The 25,147-nt window shown below is 37.5% G+C and overlaps 1 protein-coding gene across 1 annotated transcript in view; it reads right to left on the reverse strand.

Moving 5' to 3' along the window:
- The window catches only part of LOC104425177, a 53,705-nt gene that overhangs the window by 21,037 nt on the left and 7,521 nt on the right, over positions 1-25,147 (reverse strand). The window contains exons 9-20 of the mRNA XM_010037784.3: positions 23,761-23,824; positions 20,102-20,203; positions 19,729-19,911; positions 19,379-19,506; positions 17,746-17,896; positions 8,462-8,557; positions 8,229-8,330; positions 4,331-4,389; positions 4,089-4,191; positions 2,706-2,864; positions 2,454-2,570; positions 544-824 (exon numbers count right to left, since the gene is read on the reverse strand). Of these exons, the coding sequence (XP_010036086.2) occupies positions 544-824; positions 2,454-2,570; positions 2,706-2,864; positions 4,089-4,191; positions 4,331-4,389; positions 8,229-8,330; positions 8,462-8,557; positions 17,746-17,896; positions 19,379-19,506; positions 19,729-19,911; positions 20,102-20,203; positions 23,761-23,824 (1,545 nt within the window). The remainder of the gene's footprint in view (positions 1-543; positions 825-2,453; positions 2,571-2,705; positions 2,865-4,088; positions 4,192-4,330; positions 4,390-8,228; positions 8,331-8,461; positions 8,558-17,745; positions 17,897-19,378; positions 19,507-19,728; positions 19,912-20,101; positions 20,204-23,760; positions 23,825-25,147) is intronic.

Consider the following 25,147-nt stretch of genomic DNA (forward strand, 5'->3'; position numbering starts at 1 on the left):
AAAAAGAAAAAGCACTCTAATGTGTTGAGAACTCAGAAGAGACCATCAAAGGTGATCGGAAGATAGAAAAACATAAGATAGACATCAAAATTCTTCTAACAATCTTGTTTTCTCATGCAATGCACCTCACAAGACATAAAGTGGCAGCCACTTCTCTTAGGAGGATGAAATCCATTGACCAACTTCCAGAAATGAAACGGGAGAAGAATTGTCCTTGGCATCAGCAACCACATGTGAGAAGAGTCAAAATCTAATTCCAGAAGTGATGACCAAAGTTGCAATAAAGAAACAAGGTACCCAATGGCCAAAAAAAATATGAAAAGAAATACTAAAAGAACAAACCAAAAAGGGCACATGAAAGAAAAGAGAAAAAAATTACAATCAAGCAACACTCAAAATCTATGACTGAATAATGATAACCTAAGTAAATATTAGTTTCTAGCCAAAGGTATGAATTACAAACATCCAATGATTAATGATCAAAAGTATGACATGAATATAAAGCCCCCTAAAGAAACTTAACTTTCACATATAAGCCAGTACCTGATATCTAATTCAATGAGAGAGAGAGTGCATGCAGAGTTGTTCTCCCCTTCATTCTCAAGGTTGACATGTAGACTGAATTCCTTCAAATTGGCAGCAATTGAGAAACCAAAGATTAAACTTTTCATATTGTTTGATTTGTTGGCATATGGACTAAGGCGCCTGACTGGTGAAAGTTCATATTGATGATGCACACTATTTACATATTCAACCAGTTCCATTGCTGCAACGTATAGAGAAGGTGAAAAATGTGCGTCAAACCTGGAGACTCTCATACAAACCTGAAATTATACAATAGAGAAGAATGTGAATTATGATATCTATGAGAACCCCGGGGGGAAAAAAAAAACAGAAACATGTCTCTGGCAACCATGCACATAAACTGATGATGATGCTCAAAGGTGCAAATAACACTTATATACCTATAAGGATACAGTATTCAGCAATCGCCTATTGCCAGTGGTGATGAGCAAAATAAAATAAAAAATAAAAAAAAATGAAAGATTGACTTCTAAAACATAAGGCCAGTGATTTGCATGCAGAGCTCTTAGCATAGAACTCATTGAGGTTTTATATGGGAAATTATAGAACAGGTCATTTGGGATTTGCTTTTCCTTTCCCATTGTCTCACTGAAATTAAATTTTGCATTAAAACTCCAACGAGACAGAACCCAGTAACTGATAGCAAAAAGGAGACAAGAAGCATATCTTAAGCCTATCAATTGAGAAATTACAGTTTACAGAAGGTTTTGTATGACTTTTCAGGGAGGTTTCCCTTTTTTGGCCTTCAAATGTTTAAGTACAAGTTATTCTCACGTCAATAACCGACCATGTAAACTGTGCATGTACATCTGCCTTGTTCAGCATCATGTTGCTTGAAGCTTAAGAGGCTCCAAAGGCTCCAAGAAACTTATAATCATACCACCACTTCAGTGAAAAACCATTTTGAGTGAAGCCTGTTTTACTGAATGTGAAGAAAGAGATTTGTCTTACCACCCTTTGATTTGGCTAGTGTGGATGGAAGGGATAATGAGAGTTACAGAAGGTGAAGAAAGAGATCCAGTGAGCATAAAAGATCACCATCGATTTTTTTTTTAAAATACTTATAAGGTTGGAGATAGTGCATAATTTAGGCCTACCTGATACTTCTCTTGCAAATGATTTTTGTTCAAGGGCTAGCAACCCCCTTGGTGCCACTTCAGTGACATTTTGTTTTAACTGATGGAAAGACATCGAACATTGAAAAGTACAATAGTGTATATATCTTTTTACTTGAATTAGGATGCTCTCTTTTCTTTACACTGATGATGTCCTAGAGCTACTTGTCATGTTACCTGATTTGTTTGTGTCCTCATTCTACATACTACACACATCATATGATGAATTAATATGTGAAACTGTATTTCTAGTTGATCAAGCTAATTCCTCTATTCTCTTTTCTCGCTTGGGGGATTCCTCTTGGACCTTCAGTTGGAATGAGACATATCTCTGGAGTTCGCTGCAAAGTGGAAATATGGCTATGGAAGACTGAAGCACCTACTCTAATCCTTCGATTTAGACAGCTAAGTTCATGCTGCAGTCTAATAACATTGACAAAACTACATTGTTGAGGATCACAGTACCATTCCTTAAAATGCAGCTGTTGAAGGTAAGTTGCCATTCTAAAGTTCTACAAATTACAAAACAATTCTAGCCTCTCCACAAGCTGTGAAATAGACCCACAATCTAAGACATTCATGGCAAAAGCACAGTGTGCTGATTAAGTTAACTACATGCACAGACACATGTAAGCATAATCACACACAAGCACTAATCTCACCTACCCACCTACATACCAAAAGGGGAACTTCAAAGACACAAGCTTTCATATGTGAAAAGCATGCACACAGATTATAAGAGGATAAGATTACCTCTAGTCTTTTTGATATTAGCTTATCCATAATGGCACAGGATGCCAGGAAATTAGAAGCAGAGAGATTCTCCAAAACTGTGACTGGTTTAGATTGAGAAGATGAGACTAGTTTCACCTGAAACAGGAAAAACTTACTCTGTTAATACTAATGTTTAGATAACGGTAGGAAGATGAAACGTTCCTTCTTCTGATTAAGAAATAGCAATAAAGAAAAATGCTAAAGGCATCCAAAGGGTGCTGAAAGACAGACCTCACAATCATCCAGCTGGACCTCAAAATAATCACATAGATCTGAAGATTGAAGCTCCAAGAAGTTTGGAAGAGAAGATGACATCCCCTTAGGTGCATAATTGTGGTCTTCATCCAAAAGGCACTTCGATTTGATAAGAAAGGCTCCTACCTTCAATGACTGAATCACCATGGCGAGAAAGTTTAAGCACAAGACAAGTCAGATTCAATGCCATGCTTAACAATCATGTAAGCACACTCAATGAAGATGCCAATCTACCATGGACAGAACTAAAAGGTCTTCATATATAAAGGAAAAGGAAATTACACTCACATTCTCATTAAGCAGAACAAAAAAGACCCACGAACGAAAACACAACTAATTCTGCTAAAATATTTCACAAATGTCTTCATAAATTTCGACGTCCCTATGATAGTTATAAAATGCTCCAATAAATACCAGGCAATTGCCATGATGGATAGTTACAGGTTTACCCAATATGCGGATCACTCCATTATGCTGAACGAAGATGGTAACTTCAAATGCCAAACAAAACCACTAATTCTGAACAGGAACAATTTTGAAGATCAAAATAAATAATCCAGAATATTTAATAAGTATCTCCCTCCCTCCCCTCAGCTCCTTGAACACACGCAACTTAAGCGCTTGTGTCCAGATGGCCATAGATAACAAGTGCAGGTCTCTGGCAATCTCTACTCAGAATGTTATATCTTGACTTGTGCAGATCGTTTGGAACACCAGGTTTGGCAATTCAGATCACCAAGTAAGTATGTCTCGGTAACACTGAATAACAATTGGGAGCTGAGGATGTTATATCAGGACGTAAGGAGTTTAACATCCAGCACCAGCAAAGGAAGAGATAGATTGCACAATCATTTTGTAGTTGGATACGACAAGAAAGAAGTTCAAATGAGTAATGACTTGCATAAATAAGTTCTATTAGTTATTAATTCTGCTAAGATATAGGTATAACAGTCACTGTGGACCCATTTCCTCACAGCTTGAACTCTTGAGAGAAATGGTTATTCAACATACTATCAGAGCTTTAGATCAAGGGTCAGGACAGCATGATGGTACCTCCCTTAAAGAATTCCCACAGCAATTACTTACAGGTTCATCATTGATCTAGCTAATAGCTTACACTTTCAAATTGGACTTTCTGATACGTTCAAATTCAAAAAACCGACTCAGATGCCATTTATATTTTGTATTTTAACAAATCTAACAGCACTAAAATGTGAAAGAGTGAGTTGAATCTAAAACCATGCATACAAGGAAAAGAACAAAAAGACAAGAACCAAAATGGAGCTGACGGAAAGATGATTAATGAAGTGCAGTTTCTGCCATGAACATCATGTTCTATATTTCATATCCAAGACTAACCATTTCCCGTAGTTCTGAGTCTGCACCAGTCCACGGCACATTTAAGATGACATCAATGATATTGACATTCCATGACACTTTTCTGTGACTTGACAATACATATCTGCAAAAAGAAAGATAAATCAGTAAAAGAAACTTATGAGGTACGTTCAAATGGCTTTTGGAAAGAATCACTTTACAGCTGACAATACAAATTCCTTTGAAAAGACAATAGCACAAGCGAAATGCTATAGAGAACTCACTCAGCTTTAGAAAGTATTCGAGCTCTGTCATCTTCAATGCCATCAAGTGAAGAGAGTATCTGCATCAGGAAAATAATATTTTCATGATTTAATGGATTATATTCCATTATGAAAATTTTTTACTTTGTTGGAGCAGAAAGCTTGGAACAGAAAAAACTCGATAAAACAATGGCCATCTCCAATTAAATTATTAGGCAGCTGCATATTTACAAGCTACTTCGCAAGGACCAACAACTAAAAACACTTGAACCAAAACTGATTACATAACCTGAATGCACTAATAGAGCACACTTTTAATTAGCATGAATAATCTTTATTTATGAAAAAGCAAAAACTATCTAAGGACCCTAATGAGTGTTGCATTATTTGTACTAATATTGCTTGACTCCTTGCATCAATCCTGGTGGGAACAATGAGGAAGGCCTTGGATGAAGAAGTTCCAAAGTGAAGATAGGGTTCTTCATTTGTCCTTGAGACAAAATTTCAATGGTCAAACGCTGCTTTCGTCTAAGATCGACCAGGGTGGTTCTAGGACAATACTGTTTCCAGATGCCTACAGTGCTAAATGGTGGTGGAATTTACATGAATTTCCTCAAGTTAGGACAGGTTATGCTCCCAAGAGTGACTTCAGACAAATCAGTGCAAGAGCCACAAAGACTTCTTCATTTGACCCCACTAAGACTACTTTATTCTGGAAATTGCCCAAATTGTGGCATTGTTTGACTGGGATGTTTCAGCCAAACCACCAAACCAAAGCTTTACTGAAAATTTGGTTGAAAAGGAAAAACCTAGTATGCTTAGGTATAATGTTTCAAGGATCTCTAAGGAGGAATACAAGGCAAATGCAATTGTAAAACAAAAGGAGTCACGGTGGCTGTGTAGTGGGACATCCTAGCTAGTAATAAACTAGCTCAGCTTTTGAGGATGGGTCAGACTCATTTCCTTGGTTAGGGCAAAACCGTGGAATTCTCTTTCCTAGCTGCTGTCGATGCCTATGTGTCTATTAATAGCAGTGATGTGCCTGTTGATAATGTTCTTGGCCAAAGGATATCTGATGAAGAAGATTTTTGCTACTCAGACACCTTCTCTTCAGATTCGGAAATCTAAAAGGGAAGGAAGTCTCGCAATCATACATGCTCAGACACTTTCTCAAGGGGCAAAGGCACAAGATAGAACCAAGTTGGGGGATGCTTTTGCAATAGAGTGGTCTCATGAGGAAGCTTCGCAATGGGTTCTTATCAATATCAAAAGGATCAGTGAAGTCTTGGGGATCACTACTAAAGGAAAAATACTAGCTAAGAGGTGTTTTTTCGCAAGACTAAAGAGTGTGACTCATTTACTTTAAAAATTAGCAGGACCAAAGAGATGTGACCTACAAGTTTTGCAATTTTAGATGTAATTAGGTGACCTCAGGCACAATGCCACACATGCTTTGGGCTTGGAGAAGAACAGATTGTAAGATGATTCCTCTCCTTGTTTTATGGTCCATTTAGAGAGAGAGAGAGAGAGAGAGACAGGAACAAAAGGACATTGCAAGGATTTGAACCTTCTTAGAATTCTTTTAGGGATAATTGGCCATACGCTCTTCACTTCTGATATAACAGGAAGTTCAATTTCATAAATCTAGATTGTTGGAAATGTTAGAAATAGTCTTTTCTGCATAATTTTGTGCATGGATGGCTTTTACCTGAAGCCATCTTCTATAGGGGCGATACCCCCTTGGCACAGCCACATTCAGTTCCGGGTAGATACCGATTAAAATCCATAAGAGAACAATTTAAAAGTTGAATTTCGCATGCAGTTAGGTTTATAAAGCTCATGCGAGTAAGACATTAGAATTACATCACCATATTTATAAACAAATTCTTAGCCTTGGTAGCAGAGTAAGTTTTATACTGCGAGGAGTAAAGCTGAGTTCAGTATCCTTATGCACCCTTTTGACACGTCAGCAGCTTCCAATAGGATTTCAATCTCTTTGTGCTCAGAAAATTAATTTTTCTAAAGCCCAATCAGCATTGACCAGTTCACCGGTTCAAACAGGTCAAATTTGGCTTAAACCATTTTTCATCATAAACAATCTAAACAGAAGAATCAGACCTGCAACAGGCCCATTCCCAGCCGGTCACTTATTAAGCATTAACTCTGTAACAAGTTTCAATGAATATGCACTGATGCAGAGTCATCGAGCTGGATGTCAGTACCAAATGAGATAGCTAGCAAATCGCCTTATGACTTCCATAATAGCATGTGATTTTACAGAACAGAGACCAGACATTCGAAAATCTTATATTCAGTTTTTTGTCAGCATTATAGGTGAATTGGAGATGGAGATGGAGATGGAGATGGAGATATTGGAGATAGGTGGCTTAAAAATTTTCATTTCATGGATATCGAAAAATCACCATCTGGCAGTCAAAGAACTCAAAGAACCACAGATAGAGAGCACATTTACAAGAAAGAACATACAATGCCAATCAATACAATTACGTCCACATGTAATTTCCGTTCATAGCAAAACCCTGAGATTTAAAATACAAAACCACAAGATTTCCCTCCTTCGAAGGCTTTCTCATTCTGTTCTCTCCAGATCAGCAAAGATAAGATATAGGAATAGTGGAAATTCAGTACATGTATAAGAAGCTGCCCAATCATTCTCGTCCAAGGACAATAAAAGGAAAAATACTTGAAATGAACATTAAAGAGGCCAGTATACTTGCCTCATAATCAGATGACCCAATAAGACCAAAATAAAACACTAAGATCCTCTATGTCATAATTTATAAAATGAATTTAATGATCAATATAGACAGGACATATTTTTTTTGTTAATTAACGCAAATACCCTACTAGTCTTTGATTGCCTCAGCCAATCAAAAATTATCATGTGGCATGTATTGTCCCTCATCACAAATGACAAATCCATGAACCCATTACCTAATGTAGGAGAATGAGTTCTAAGTAGTGAGCCCCATTGATTGAGAACTATAACAGAACCGCAACAAATGACAATGAGTTGTTTTCTTTAGGCATCACATCTAGGGTTTCTTAAGCATCATATTTAACAAAAGAATTGTATTAGAAATTCCAAATCAAAGATTCACCGATATTGAATTATTCTTCGACTCTATTAAGGAAAAAAAAAAAAAACACACAACCATATACATAGACTGTTCAAAATTTCTACTGCTGGTTGAATTAGCAAAACCTCTAAACAAGAAATTAATTCAACTAAAAAACCTCTAAAGTAAACAATACCCTATGTAATAAAAAAGGGACACTTCAAATTCCAATAAAAATCAAATTCTAAAAGAAAGACTACTAGCTGGTGTTCCACTCGACTCTCAATTTTGATAGATGGTAATGCAACAATCTATGAGACAGATGTGGTATGTGCGTCTGGGTGGCCTGATTGCAATGTGTGTGTGTTGTTGGGAAGGGAGGAGAAGAGGAAAAAGAACCGGGGAGGGTTGTTCAGCAATAGATTCTGATGATGTTGATTTAAGAGAGAGGGTGTGAGGCTTGGGAGGTCCGTGATGGTGGCAGAGAATGCAGGAGGCAATCACCATTTCTGCTGATCAGGGGGTCAAGAAATTAATCACTGCCAAGTGAGCAGCAGCAAACACAGCCAGCTCCGACAACCCAAAACACACACACGAATGCGCGCATACAGAGTGATCCGGTACTTGCTTGAGGTCTGGGGAAGTGTACTGCCTGCTTGAGAAATTTGTGCATACCATATACACAGAAGGAATAAACAAAAAAGCAACTAATCTAAGAAATTAAGCAATGCATATTAAACAGGGAAATATATAAATTGAGCCCTGTCATAAGGGAATAAGGCAAGACATTAACAGCATTTAGCAAGACAAAAGCAGTGCAAACGAATGCTAGAACTCACCCGTTCATGTTGAAACTCAAAAGACCCCAATATATCAAGAAATTCAGTGCAGTCGAGGGAAAATTCAGTATCAATCACCACTGTGAGGGGTTGAATTGCAACCTAACCAGAGAAGCAACAGAGAAATTACTTAAGCAAATAACTCAGACTTGAGTCTAGTATGAATAGCTAAACAACTGATGACTAGCATAGAAGGTACTCTCCACATGGAGAACTGAAGCAACAGGCCGTACCTTTATTGACAATGCAACTTCTTGTCTTGGTAAAATATCCACTTGTATCCTACAGGAAGGATTGTCAGCATCCTGCAAACTTTCCCCTAGAAGAACCTGCAGTAATTTTAGCAGATGCAAATGGAGGCTATTAATCTCTCTAGATGAGAGTGAAGAATATGCATTAAGCTGCATAAGAAGAACCTTGTCACATGATCTATATTATTGTGCACTTTGCAGATCTTACTTTCAAGGAAACAGCAGCTCAATCGATGCATCAACAAAACAAATGACATGCTAGCAAAAAAAAGAAAAAGACAGAATATTAGCATGGCATCGGGCTTAATTTTCCATAAAGAAATGGATTGCGATCTAATATGAGATGATAAAAAAAAAAAAAAAATCCACATAGAAAGAGGCCAAAAAAGAGACCTAAAAGGGCATGGAGGAGACAAAACAAAAGGATAAGTAATACCTTCATCTTACAGGTTGTTTTCAAAACCAAGAACTAGTCTAGTTTCCAGTTTGCAGTTGAACAGGTTTAACCACAGGTTAATCAGTCGCACAGTATACTAATGTAAGCATGCAATGATATTAATCTTACGGATCCAACCCAACATGAGAGCACAGCTCAGACGGCTGAGACAATCATTCCACTTTCTAGAAGACAAGGGGGCCTATTCCCCTTGCCTCCACTCTCTAATTTTTTTACAGAAAGATCGGTCAAACTAGTGACATGCTTGCTAGCTTCCTGGTTAAACCAGGTCAATACTGGCTTTGACCACTTGTCCAGACCCAGTAATTGAGTAAAGCAGGAGCAGACTGTGGTCCAGTTCCCACCCCAACTGGTTGAACTGGCCATTCTAGTTCAGATTCTAAAACATCGTCTTACAAAAAATTCGAGTCAAAATCAAGACCAATAACGTGAAAGGATTCACACAGCTGACCCTACTTAGTGGGATAAGGCTTCCATGTTGTTGCCGTTGCTGCTGCTGTATAAGCCTCAAATTCACATAAAGAAACAATAGTCTAAGGTTTTGCAATTCAAAAAGAATATAAACTAAAAACGTGTCAGGGAAAGGTTTCATAATTCGAAAATATTTTATTTAGTTCAGATAATAGTCACAATACAATTCCATATAAGGCAAAAAAAAGAAATCAATCATGCTGGTATGCCACGCTACTATTACCAAGTTCTTCAGCAACAATATTTTACTTTGACCATAGAATGCCAAGCATGATGTAGTAGAGGAAACATATAGAATGACAAAGTCTGGCTAGAGTAGAAGATAGAGAATAAGCCTATAAGCCATTCATATAGACTTTCAGAGAAGCAGATAGCTCAATATGATGTAATTCATGGATCTCTTGATATTAAAGCCACAAGCCCCATATGATGGCAAATGTCTCAGGCGGACACTAAGACTATCTCTTGGAATGTATTGGAAAATCTTCTATATTTTCTCCCTGATTACATTATGTGATTACATTACGTGATATTATGTCATTTGATTTGATTTTGTTAGCTGTAAATTAGCTATTGATAGAGATTAGAGGCTAATTAGGATCTTTACCTAAATAGGTTTGTTACCTAATTTAGGTTCTTTGTTCATGTATTTATACACATTGTAATCACTCTATGAAAAATAAGAAGACAGATTATTTTCTTCATGGTATCAAAGCCCAAAAGTCCTTTATCCATTTACCTCAGAGTAATTTTTTTTTCTTTGATCGTTCGATCACTATGTCGGACGAATCATCAACTACCCAGTCTAACCCCCCATCACTTCTCACAAAGTCCACCGAACCTCATCCCATTCAGATCATTTCCATAAAGTTGAATGGTGATAATTTTTTTCGGTGGTCTCAATCCGTTCGAATGTATATACGGGGTAGAGGAAAAATTGGCTATCTAACTGGAGATAACGCAGAACTAGAGACAAGTGACCCCACCTGGGCTGTCAGGGATGAAGAGAATTCAGCGATTATGACGTGGCAGACCAACTCCATGGAAGAAGATATTGGTGCAAATTATCTGGGCCATTATACCACAAAGGAACTCTGGGATGTGGTGTGTGAGATGTATTCAGATTTGGGTAATCAATCTCAAATCTACGAGTTAACCTTGAAGCTGGGGAAGATTTGACAAGGAGAAGAAACTGTCACAAAATACTTTCACTCTTTGAAACATTTGAGGCAGGAGTTGGATGTGTTCAATAATCATAAGTGGACATGTATTGAAGATGGTAATCGGTACAAGAATATTGTAGAAGCAGAACGTATCTACGCTTTCCTAGCAGGGCTTAGAGCTAAGTTTGATGAGGTATGCGGCAGAATACATGGGAAGCAGCCTCTTCCACCTATTGGAGAAGTCTTCTCAGAGATTCGGAGAGAAGAAAGTAGACGGGGAATAATGCTGGGCAAGGCAGCTACCGGCGGAAAAGATGGATCATTGGAAGGTTTAGCATTGACTATCTTCAAAGACAAGAAGGGTCGTGATAATAAGTCATCTCAACGTATGCCTCCTACAGCTAATGAGGCCACTCCATTCCCTTTCAGCAAAGAACAACTAAACCATCTTCTGCAGCTACTTCAGGCCGGGTCCGTATCGGGTAATCCTACTGCTTCAATTGCCCACCAAGGTAGAAATCTAAATGCTCTCGTGTTGTTCACAATCTGTACCTTGGATCATTGATTCAGGGGCATCCAATCATATGACTAATATTCCATATTTGTTCAAATCCTATATTTCTTGTCCCAGCAACCAAAAAATCAGATTGCCAATGGGAGTTTTTCATCTATTGCAAGCAAAGGATCAGTACCACTTTTTGATTGCATGTTCCTAAGTTAGCCTGCAGCCTATTGTCTGTTAATAAACTTTCTAAAGAATCTAATTGTCGTGTTGTCTTTTTTGCTTCCCATTGTGAGTTTCAAGATCAGATCTCAGGGAAGACGATTAGCAGTGCTAGGATGAGGGATGGTCTTTACTATTTTGAAGAGTTTATCTTTGATAAAAAAAAAAAAAGCTCAAGCATGTGGAACTTTCAGTTCTTCCCCTATTCAAGAAAAAATAATGGTTTGGCACCATAGATTAAGCCATCCTAGGTTTGGATATTTGAAACATTTGTTTTCTCATTTGTTTAAAGATGTGGATGTTTCTTCACTATATTGTGACAATTGCCATTTTTCTAAAAGTCATCATACTCATTATAGTCCAAAACAGTATCGTTCATCATCACCTTTTTACTTAATCCATAGTGATGTTTGGGGTCCTTCACCCGTGCCAACAAAAACCAGGAAATGATGGTTTGTTACCTTTATAGATGATCATACCTATTTATGCCGAACATACTTGATGAGTGCCAAATCTGAAGTTGAGTCCTTGTTCAAACTTTTTTATCAAATGGTTGACTCAATTCCATACTACTATTAATATTCTTCGTACTGATAATGGTACTGAATATTATAACCAGTTTTTGGGAAGTTTTTTGAAAGAAAAAGGCATCCTTCACCGGTCAACTTACCGAACTACACTCCAACAAAATGGCATTGCGGAACGCAAAAATCGCCATCTCCTTGAAATATCGTGTGCCCTTTGTTTTCCAATGCATGTACCTAGATACTTATGAGGGGAAGTTGTGCTAACAGCATCTTATCTAATTAATAAGTTGCCTACTCGGGTATTAAACTACATTACTCCCTTAGATTGTTTCAAAAAAGTGTACCCCACATCTCGTATTTTTTCTGATATTCTTCTAAGGGTGTTTGGTTGCACTACATTTGTCCATCTCCCAATTTAGTGTCGATCCAAATTAGATCCTGGGGCTGAAAAGTGTGTTTATAGGGTATGCACCTAATCAAAGAGGTTACAAGTGTTACAATCCACATACTAGCAAAACTCATATCACTATGGATGTAACCTTTATAGTCACAACCGTTTTTTTCTAACAAATCTCTTCAGGGGGAGAATGCCGAAGTTAGTGAAGAGATTAACTCTCCTGTCTTTCCTACTCCTTTATTTGAATCTTTGAAAACACCTCTGCCGAATCTTGATGTGTCAAGGATAGGGGGAGAAAAAGTTCAAGATCACAATGTGATCAACGGGCCCGAGCTTTAGGTTTCTACTAGAAGAAAAACTCTTCAAAAAGTTGTAGATCAGAACTTTATCTTGGAGTCTCATCTGTCTGCAGCCCCAAGAGATGATCTCTTGCCTTCATCATCAGGTGATCCTAGTAGTACTCATTTTCCCTCCATTCTTGTCTCAAATTCCGATACTAATACTTCTAATCTTGATATGCCTATAACTCTTAGAAAAGGAGTTAGATCATGTACTCAGTATCCTATATCAAAACATGTGTCATTTCAAAAGTTGTCTCATCATCATAAAGCATTTGTGTCAAACCTGTCTCACATATCTATTCCTAGAAATATCTAAGAAGCTTTGAAGGATCCAAAGTGAAAGATGGCAATTGAGGATGAAATGCTTGCACTTAAGAAGAATGGCACATGAGAATTGATTGATGCACTAGAAGGAAAAAAAATTGTTAGTTGTAAATGGGTATTTACTGTAAAATGTAAACCTGATGAGAGTGTTGAGCAGTATAAAGCAAGGTTAGTGACGAAGGGTTTCACTCAGACTTGTGCCCCAGTTGCCAAGATAAATTATGTTCGGATTTTACCGTCTTTGGCTGTTGCATTTGATTGGCCTTGCACCAATTAGACGTGAAGAATGCATTCTTGAATGGTGACTTGAGGAGGAAGTGTTTATGAGTTTACCACCAGGTTTTGTAGAAACTTAAGGCAAAGTCTGCAGATTAAAAAAGTCGCTATATGGACTTAAACAATCTCCAAGAGCGTAGTTTGAATGGTTTGGGAATGTGGTTAAAAGGTTCAGCTATCACTAAAGTCAAGAAAATCACATTCTATTCAATAAACACTCAAAGGAAGGTAAGCGTGCAATTCTAATCGTCTATGTTGATGATATGATAGACTGGTGATGACAAAGTTGAGTTGGAAAGCTTGCAAGAGAAGCTGGCTGAGGGGTTTGAGGTTAAGAATTTGGTTGTCTTGAAATATTTTCTTGGAATAGAATTTGCGAGATCCAAGAAGGGAATTTTTATAAACCAACGCAAATATGTTCTTGATCTGCTCAAAGAGACAGGTCTATTAGGTTGTAAAGCGGTAGAGACACGTGAAACCAAATATGAAGCTTGAACTTGCGAAGGCTGAAGAAGTGATAGACCGAGAAAGGTATCAAAGGCTTGTCAATCAACTTATTTACTTATCTCATATGCGATCTGATATATCGTTTGCTGTAAATATGGTGAGCCAGTTCATGCACTCACCACGGCCAAGGCATTTTGAAGCAGTACTACGCTACTTGAAGGGAAGTCCCGATAAGGGTCTAATGTTTGAAAAACATGGACCTGGAAATTGAGGTGTTCACTGATGCAGATTGAGCTAGAAGCAATGTAGATAGGAGATCTACTTCAGGCTATTGCACATTTGTTGGTGGTAACCTAGTCACTTGTAAGAGTAAAAAGCAGAGTGGTGGCAAGAAGCAGTGTTGAAGCTGAACTTTGGTCAGTAGCACATGATGTATGCAAGTTATGTGGATTAAAGGTATCTTGGATGAACTACGGATCCCAAGTTCCATACCAATGAAAGTGTATTGCGATAATAAAGCAGCAATCACAATTGCTCATAATCCCGTGTTACATGAACGGACAAAGCATGTGGAAGTTGATAAACACTTCATCAAATAAAAACTTGATAGTGGACTAATTTGTATGCCGTATATTTCAAGTGATGATCAGGCTGCTGACATTCTAACCAAGGGATTACATAAAAAACAATTTGTTCGTCTAGTGAACAAGCTGTCTATGGAAGATATCTTCAAGCCAGCTTGAGGGTGAGTGTTGGAATGTATTGGAAAATCTTCTATATTTTCTCCCTAATTATATTACATGACTATATTATGTGATATTATGTGATTTGATTTGATTTTGTTAGCTGTAAATTAGCTATTGATAGAGATTAGAGGCTAATTAGGATCTTTACCTAAATAGGTTTGTTACCTAATTTAGGTTCTCTGTTCATGTATTTACACACATTGTAATCACTCTATGAAAAATAAGAAGACAGATTCTTTTCTTCACTATCCCTCATACCCGCATTGCACAATGCTAACTTCACACAACTCACAGGAGACACACTCGATAGCCATTAAAGATAGCCATTAAAGCAGGATTGGAGCTGAAATTAGACAATCCATCTTTACCAATATATTTCACGCATCCAAAATGGTCCGTTCCATATATCTCAATGATTGAACTCTCCAAGAAAGGTCATATTAGTCCTCAACATCCCCAGCCACTCTGCACCGAACCTTATTGGAATCTAATAGAAATTTTATACCCTACAACCCCCCTTTTTCCTCCCCCAACCCCCCAAAAAAAATAAAAAACACCCCCAAAAGTCCAAAGGGATTTTATTGATTATCAATCAAACTACTCTAATACGGCAAGCTTCTTGGTTGCCTCCAATTTCTTCTCTATAATCTTGAGTGTCTAACTTATATAGTTGATGGAGGGGAAAGTAACAAAAATTTAACCGACACTCATTAGGATGCATGTTTGGCAGCCAAGTAAATGTGTTTGGCAGTAGTAACTTCCTGCAGTAGCTTTTGGCGCTGTAGATGTTGTATAGTCCAGCAGCCACTAATTAAAGGGAAAAACATTCTAGAAGGTTTTATACGTCCTCCAAAACAATTGGGAAGAGTGCCTTAAATACTGGAGTCATTTTTCATCAAGAAAAATTGTCTTAAAAACCCTCAAAGCCATAGCTTCATAAGACCAACAGGGTGCTTCATAATAGTCAAACCAATTTAATGTGCCTACTCTACAAATATATGACCTCTTCCACCTAGCCAATCTTCTTTCCAACTTCTCAATGACTGAATTCAACATTCTCTGACTTCAAATTTAGCTCCTAGAGGTAGTTTCCCAAAAATGTGATAGGAAGACTAACTAGCTTGCACCACATTACTATCGCCAACATTCCCTCGTCTGGCACACAGGGTAGATCAATCAACTCCAGTTTCTCCAGATTCACTTTCAAATCTGTCACAGCTTCGGAATGAAGTGAAATCCATCTTACTTATGACAATTTAGCTGTGCTCACTTTCACAGAAAATAATTATCAACTCCAAACAAAGAAGGTTACTTCCAGGTTAGAACAACATTTGGACACACCGAGTCCAGTTATAAGCCCTTCATTTGGTGCCAGTGAAGCTGTAACAGGTTAGTCACAGATAAGTGATAGGGGACTGATACAAAACCTCAGAAAAAACCACACCACCAAAGCTAGCCTTTGAAATGGAAAAGCCTTCAAAAAAATTGGAAAAGCCCAACGACGTATATTAAGGAAGTCACAACTCCAATATCAGATCCAAGTCTCATAACTTGCAATCAAGATCATGATAATACGCCATGCTTCCGCAATCAGGGCGCACAAACAGGCTGCCTGTGCACTATTATTTTCACTATTTCAAGGAAAACACAGCAATATGGCACCACCAACATGCACTTCGTACGGTTGCAACTAGGAGACATAGTGAATGGCTCTGATACCAGCTTATACATTGAATGTGTTGTCCCAAGGTTCGTATTGGAGACTACCTAGCTCGCAATCCATTACTCTCATTAATATTCTCTGGTCTGGCAAATTACCTGAAACAAACCTATTCCAATTTTTCAAGATTCACCTTCAAACCTGTCACAACTTTAAAGCAGAGTCACTTGCATCTAGGATTGACAATTTACTGGCTCAATGCCACAGGATAAACATTATCATCAGCAAATGAAAGATGGGAAACTTCCGGTTAGAATTACTTGGTTGTCTTCATGCCAAAATTGGTTATGAAACCTTCATTGGTTCTCCTGATGATTCCTTCCACCCCCCAAGTAATCCATTATTGGTTATCAGTACTATGAAAAACTAAGGCTACTCTACCTTGAATGGCCACCCATTCCTCTAATAAAACTGCACCTCATGGTACAGGCTCAAAGATCCACTGAAATTATACCAATTCTTTGACCATTCTCTAAGAGGTCAATCAATGGAGTCTCGCTACTTTGGTCAGATTCTATGGAGTTCAGCCACCGCCTCAACATGAACCAAGGTCTTCCAAATCAGCCATCTGTGCCTCTGGCAAGGCAGTTCTAAAGGTTAGCTCAATGAGATCTTACCTTCCTCATCCTCACCAAATCGTCTGAACACATTATGATGGCCAATTAAATAAACATATTTTGTCTCGACTTAGTTTAGAGCTCCCTGCCCATGTGAGGCAAAAGGCTGGAGAACTGAAGAAACCTAAGTTGGAGCCATTTATCATGACAGAGCCAGCAGCAAGGGTTATGCTTACAATCCCGCACCACCACCACACAAAAAACCCATTTTTTATAGCATGTTGTATTGCCAAGAAGTGTACCATTTTTCCATGCCAAATTACACCTTCAGTCCAACTTCTTATAGAACTGACCACTCCATTTGCTATCAGGAACCAATCCATGATTCATCTCCCCTCAAGAAAGGTATTTTGAAAATATACTGCAACTTCAATTAACAATCTTTTTGGCCAAGCTGCGAGCATTATCACAGCAGTAAAGACTTCCCACCAAACAAACTGATCCAAAATCTATTTGGAATCAACACAAAGTGGCATCAAATCTAACAACAAAATCCAAATATCTCTAAAAGTCAGTGAAGACACACGAAATCCTCTTTAAAAATGTTTCTGCATTTCAGAAAGCCTTGTACCATTGCAGCCAGAAACAGCTTGTCTAATTTCTTCTTCGGTTGCCAGTAAAGCTATCAAGTGGCTATTACCATACATCAAAAAGTTTCATCGTCTAGATAATTTATTGTCTTTCTATTGATTTAAAAATAGATATCAATTATTGTCAAAGAATCCATAAAGGTAGACTGGTTAGGCCTTCAGTTAAATGTATTCATACTTCAATTGCAAAAATAATATGGTATTTTCTGTTTTCACATTTGGTTATTCACATAGATCCCTGCCTCCCTCCCTTCCTCCAGGTAGTAATCTATTCTCCCTAAAATCTCCCTTCCACAACCCCCCTGGCTTTTCCAAAATTTTTCACTCATTCCTTTAATATTATTTTGAAAATTCTCTTGGAATTAAAGATCCAAGAAGTAGTCACATCTACATTTCTAATCTAGATTGCGAACTTGATTCAACCAGCATGCTACATGCCATACACTTCATAGAAAAAAGCACCAACCTGCCTCATTTGTACAACAACATTTTTGTTCTGTGGGTAGATAATCCTGAATGTGTTGACGCCAGCAATAGCAAGAGCAGATTCTTCCCACATTGTAAATTCAACAGAAGCTTTGTCAACAAGGAGCTCTGCCACGTCTTTCCCAGATTTCCTGGGCCAAAGCATATAATTTAACAATACTAACAAGATGCATAACATTCCATGGGAGTGGTAATCATATCGAAACTATCTAACCACGTTTAAAGGTTCAAACCAAGAAAGGTAAGTACAAAAAAATTCCTACAGCTCAAAAGAAGGAACAAACAAAAAGCACAAGATTTGTCACACAAATAAGAAAGCTCTTTGACCAGGTGATCAAACATTAAGGTCCTTGAGGTATTGGGAATTACATAAAATGAATCCAACATCACCTTATTCAAATGTGCATGTGCACCTATTAAACATGACAATAAAATTATCTCCCCCTAGAAAATACTGCCATAATTTTTTTTCAACATTAGGTACACCAGAATTGGTAACACTCGTCTACTGAATATTCAGCCCTAAAACTTTTCGGTTGAACAATTAACCCCAAAAAAGTTTCAACTACTAGTCTATCCAGTCCCACAATAACTTTTCATGGAAACCTATGTGCGGCAGTCTCATACACCCCCAGGTGGCACTACCACATTGAATTACGTTATAATTTAATTCAAGAACTAACAAAAGGACGTCAATAATAACTTTTTGATCACCTAATAAAATTATTGCTCCATCCAAAGTTGTACGACTAAACTGCACATGTACACAAGTTTCAGGACTCCTAGTGCACATATTCTCAAGTCACTCAATGTGAGCTACATTCTTAAGGATCCAAGAGAACTACCTTTTCTGCATCGCCTTTGGCACAGTAGTCACCATCTTCATTCTTGAGAAAATGTAATCGACACTCATGTTTTCACATAATTACATTATATGTGCCTCTAACTCCGTTGATCTACTTTATTTTCCCATTTTGAAACACCCCCCAAAAAAAATTTTTAAATAATATATAACACGGGCATCTTTTGCCGAACAGATCCATTAATAAAAATACTACCAGGTTGAGGTTTTTCCTGCTGGGATTAGAGCTTTTTCCAATCAATTTCTAAGCAGACCCACCAGTCTCTGGTTCTGCACTTGTCCAAATTAGGTTCTTTCGCATCCTACTTACACACTTTGGGACTGAAACTATGCCCTATCATACCACCTCCAAATCAAACACAATCCCACACTAGGCAATTTTCCTGTAAAGTCACAGGTCTTCCAATAACATGAACTAGCTTCATAAGGCAAAGATCCCAGTCAACATGTAAATTAAGTTCCAAAGGCGCCTCTTAAGAGTCTTGCCCAAGCTTGTCCATAGAACTTAGACACTCAAGTGGAAAAATAAATACTAACTTAACACGACACCAGAATCAAAAGGTAAAAAAATAAAAAACTAGTTAAGCACCAAAAACACGAGGAAGCAGAAGATCCGATGCTTAACAATGATCACAAATATATAAAGAGCTTGTCAGAAAAGTAAATACAGCCTAAATAGTCAGTAAAATCAACCTGTCTGCCATGCATCCGGATGAACAATAATTAAACATATCAACAATAGAAACCTTACATGCTTTGAAGTGTTGCAGAAATTCGATGAATTAAGAACTTGACTTTGCATCTACACACGTTATCACTTGCAATAGTGTCCCCATTGCTTAATAATGGAGGATGGAATTCTGTCGCTTCATATATATCCTGCATAAGTGTCAAAGAGTTTCAAAGACGAAAATTATCATGACAATTTGGAGTAATCGTTGTCACTAAATTGGCCTTAGTTACACCTTTCGCTAATTTGACACTGGCAGAGTAAAGGAATATCAAATTACTTGCATTTTAACTCATTCAAAGATCTTTGTTTATGATCTTCCTTTTCAATTAAATGGAAGCAGAAATATAAGTTGCTCATGAGAAAGTTACCTTGATAACTTCATCCGAAACCACGCCAGAAAACTGACCAGAGTCGTCAGTACCTCCAGCACCAAGCATGCCACGAGACAGCCAATTTAACCATCCACGCGACCTGCCTGATGACCGCTCATCATTCCGTGACTTCTCAAGACTCGGTTCCACATGATTATTGGTAGACTCACATAAAAGTTCCTAGAAATAGAATTACTAGATAAGAACCTAATAATATATTTGCTTGACCAGTCACATGAAAAAAATAAATAAAATAAAAATCCATCAGAACATCAGAAAACTAGTCACTATAACACACACTGCAATCATCAATATTATTGAGTACTAAAAAATAAATGGAGCAGATTGTGAGACAAAACCACTATCGTACCTGGAGTTCACGTTCAGCAACCGAGCGATAACTTAAAATATCTTCTATATCAGATGCTCTTTCCATTTGCTCCAACTTTTCAAGAATTTGTTCGTCAACAGACTGAGAAAATCAGACTCCACAATGAGGATTTAATTGGAAAAGAGATCTATTAAAGACTTGCTAGTGGCACAACATCTATTATAAATTGAGAATGTGTGAGTTAACAGGTCCTATATTCTTATAAGTCTCTCTCATTTCTAATTATATGGTCCAAGTAGGATGTTTTGAAGTCAAATCTCCAGGCCCCCCATTTCCTATGATTACAACTTCACTTTCCATGGTCCAAATTCAGGATGTATCTCATCTAGCGGTTTAAGAAGCTTTTAGAAAAATCTGCGATGATTTACAATGTTCTACATTAGGGATTTCGCAGAAGGCTGGAACAGGTACCTCCATATAGTTTAAACTAGATAAGAAGTCATGTATTATCACTTAACAACAAAATCGCACCTACGATTTTCCGTAAGATTAAAAAAAGGTGAAATTGAACATCTATGAACAAAATAACTTGATGTTAAAACATCTAAGAAGACAGGATTAGGTGTATTCAGGATTGGCCCCCAATTTATGTAACTCTTTAGGTGACAAAACAAAGTCCAAGATGCTTCAGTATCTTTTTATCACAAAAGAAACTTTTAACAGGTACAGGAGAGCATTATGCTTATCCTCCAACTAAGAGCTGTCTAACTAGTGTATACTTCTCTTCGTGTCCTTAATCATATTAAGGAAGGTAGAATTTCATAAGATGATGAAACATATTTCCCAGTTTTGATAAGAAATGACATGAGGAAATTGTAGATAGATTGCATATGGTCCATAAAAAAGGATTCCAAAGAGAACAAAAATCTTTATTAGGAAATTTCTGAAGTTAATTTCACATATATCATCAAACCATCTATCATTATGAATCTGACCCAGTATTAGTTTCTCTGAAGATCTACAACACAATGAGATAGATGAGTTCTCATCCCCTCACTAAGCCATATAATTCATTGATTGAATTAATGAGAAGCAGAAAGCCCCACAAAACTGACCAAAGACCAACAAAGCAAACGGCATTCTACAATTTAAATTACAAAAACACAATTTCAATGTAATGGCACCTAGTAAATGCCGATGCCAAATCCAATGGAAATGATACTCAATACGTCTTAACACATCAAGCCATGTTCCTCTACTGGTTTTTCTATCATTGTTCACCCTACCAAGTGCAGTAGCCAAGACACTTGAGAACATTGAGAGGAGATTTCACAGGGAGAAGGTAGTTGAGAAGGTTACCATTTCAGCCTTGTGTAATGGGGAATAAGTAAACTCCCCATTCTGAAGGCAGTTTGGCTATCAAGTTTTTATTGCATTCCAACAAGGCTTTGTGCTACAAATGGGTTAGGAGATGTATGCATGGAAGAGAACAAACAAAAGAGAATAAATTCATGTCCCAGAGACAATTCAGATCTTTGACAGCGTGGAAAGAGAGTGGAACCCGAGAGATGTTTGAGGGTTTGGATAGTGATTTCGTGAATGCCAAGGACTTGAATCTCTTTAACTAACTTTGTCTATATGATGATTTAATTGGAAATTTATTTTGTTCAAAGACATAAGAAAGCAGTTATCTGTTTCAAAAAATTAGTTGGGTGAACATTAGGCGATAAGGTATGGCAATTATATATCTGCATCTTCTGAGGTATAAGGATGTTTTTTATTCCATCAAGCAAAATGTCAATATCCAGAATCATATGAAGTATGGACCTCAGACATCTAAATGACCACCTAGCATCCCAAGAGAAACAGGAGAAATTTCAGGCATCACAAGCCAAAAAAGCTCCAAAAACATCTATAGGACCTTATTCAACACACAAAAGATGAAAATCCTAGAGGTAGTAAGAAAGGAGAATCGTTACTGTTAAGTTACTTTATTAAGTTTCCTTTATTATCAGAGTTTTATTTCCTTTTTTACTTACATAAGGATATTATTGTTATATACAATTTATATTCAATATAAATACAATGGGTGTAGGGTTTCTGTGATTACAGAAAACCACAGCCCTCTCTTTCTTTCTTTTACGTTCTCTTTCTCCTCCTCTCTATTTCTTCTCTCTTCCTTCTTTCTCTCTTTCTACTTGCTGCGGGTTCTCTAATCAGTTTTGTGACATGGTATCAGAGCAGGTCTAATTACCTGATTACTTGATCCTATTGCTGGTTTGAGAGTCCCCTAGGGTTGGTGCACAGCCACCTAAAGCTGTAATTTTTATCGGTTTTCTCTTCAAGTTTTGATACATATGAGATCGGAAGATATCAAATCCATCAGGTTTGGTTTGTGAACATGGATTACAATACTTACTAATCAGCGGATTCAAGAATCGGAGTACTTTATTGATTATGGTTGACTGGTCTTGCTGGTTTCCATCAAGCATATAATTATTTGAATCGAGATTTCTGTGGTAGATATATTTATATTGAGATTATCATCATGAGTGATACTACTACGACTCCTCCTGCTGCTATTGCTGCTCTTGCTACTGTTATTGCTATTACTACTGCTGCTACTACTACCGTTGTTGCTGCTGCTACTGCTGCTACTACCACTACTACCGTTGCTGCTAATGCTGCTACTACTACCGTTGCTGCTACTATTGTTGCTACTGCTGCTCCTACTACTACCATTGCTCCTACTACTGCTGCTATTGCGGCTACTGCTACTACTACTACCGTTGTTGCTGCTGCTACGGCTGCTACTACCACTACCGTTGTTGCTGTTGCTACTACTGCTACTACCACTACTACTGTTGCTGCTATTATTGCTGCTACTGCTACTACTACCGTTGCTGCTGCTACTGCCGTTGCTACTGCTATTACCGTTACCGCTACTACTGCGGTTGTTACTGTTGCTGCTACTGCTGCTGCTACTACTATCATTGCTGCTGCTACTACTGCGACTACTACAACTACTACAATTACTGATTGGGCTCTACTATCTATAGGAAGGAACAAACTAAGAGGCTGAATATCGTGCTATGGCACATGCTGTGGCCAAATTGTTGTGGTTGAAATCTCTTCTCCGGGAGCTTGGATTTTCGATTAATCAACCTATTGATATGATGTGTGATAATCAAGCAGCTATTTATATTGCTAGGAATCATGTTTTTCAAGAGCAAACTAAGCATATGATGTGACGCAGAAGCTGGTTGCTACTTTCTTAGGTTGCCTCTAGAGATCAGTTTGCTGATATGTTTACCAAAGCATTATTTCGTCTTGCTTTTTTGTTGCCGGTTGTTCCAAGCTGGGCATAGGCGACCTATATGCTCCAGCTTGAGGGGGAGTGTTAAGTTACTTTATTAAGTTTCCTTTATTATTAGAGTTTTATTTCCTTTTTTACTTACATAAGGATATTATTGTTATATACAATTTATATTCAATATAAATACAATGGGTGTAGGGTTTCTGTGATTACAGAAAACCACAGCCCTCTTTCTTTCTTTTTACGTTCTCTTTCTCCTCCTCTCTATTTCTTCTCTCTTCCTTCTTTCTCTCTTTCTACTTGCTGCGGGTTCTCTAATCAGTTTTGTGACAGTTACAATAAAATATAAAAATAAATTGTTCATCCATGTTGAGGAACACACCTGCTCCTGCCGAAGAAAAACTAATTTCTTTTTGTACAGGCTAACATATTCCCGACGATTGCTCCTGCAACAGAGTAAAATTTGGCATTATTTGGCATGTTTGAAGATAGCAACGCACATCAATGACAACCATTGAAAAAGATGCCCTTTAGTTGCAGCAATCATTATCCACAGCCCAGTTTAAATAAATTTTCAGCTCCTCGGTCTTCCTTGTCAAATTAAACATAAAAGAAGAAACTCCGCGCATTCACGCTGAAGTTGTCAACAATTACCATGATCATAGTGAAGCACCAACATCGGCTTTTGAGATTTGGGAGGGCAAAATACTGTCCAGATCTAAAGGGATTTCGATTTTACAGGTAGTTGACTTTTACATATCAATAATACATTTTGAGATCATCTTGCCAACTCAGGAAGATGCTACACAAGTAGGAAATGCTCAAGAAAGGCGAGCCATAGAGTATTAATCAACTTCCTGCTTAGGTATGTGCAAGTTATCTGATGAGAGGATGGCTTTTGGTTTTAGTACAAAGATTAATGCTGCCATCATAATGAAAAAACAAAGAGTTTCAGATTCTTAACCTTATGTTTCCTTAACAGCACCTTTTTCCCGAAAAGAAACTGTACAAACAGACAAGCTTACAGATGTGCATGTATCCATGTATGCATCGTTGCTTGAGGTGAGAAGGAAAACATAAAGCTTGCCATCATATTTATCAATCTTAATTTTGACAAGTAGAATTTAGTTTGTCAACTGTAAGATTAGATACTGTGATGCCAGTAAAGATCAACTTCTCAAGACGATGAGTTTTTTTTTTTTTTTTTGGTAAGGTAAGAATATATTGAGCTTTAACCAAAACTACACAAAAGGTCTGGCACCAAAAACCTTGAACTCATAAAGACACACTAGTCGAAACGAGTGGAAGGGTGCCAACAGAAACAACAACAGCCGCAACAACAAGGCAGCAGGACAGCCAAAGAAAAGGCAAGGACAGCCAAACAACCGGCAAAAGAACCAAGGAACAACAACAAAGATCAGCCCACTACAGGCTGATGAGTATACATAAAAAAAACTTAAAATTGAGGACAACGCTTCAAGATCTGGAAAAACCAAAATACATGATAAAATAAACATTCTAAAAGCAAGAAAAAGAAAAGATAAAGAAGAACAGTATAAGATGAATTGAGATCCACATAAGCAAATTAGTTATCAAGACAAATAGCCACATTTCCAAGACTTTATCTGGGAGAGAGGTAGGCTACCCATTTTGTTCATAAAACTTTCTACCTTCTACATGTTTTGTCAAATATAAAAAAATAAAAATAAAAATCTCTCATTCGATATCTTTGGTAACCACAAGCCAATTGCTTTGAGAAGTTACTGCTT

Source organism: Eucalyptus grandis, chromosome 11, assembly GCF_016545825.1.
Source record: "Eucalyptus grandis isolate ANBG69807.140 chromosome 11, ASM1654582v1, whole genome shotgun sequence".
Taxonomy (NCBI): Eukaryota; Viridiplantae; Streptophyta; class Magnoliopsida; order Myrtales; family Myrtaceae; genus Eucalyptus; species Eucalyptus grandis.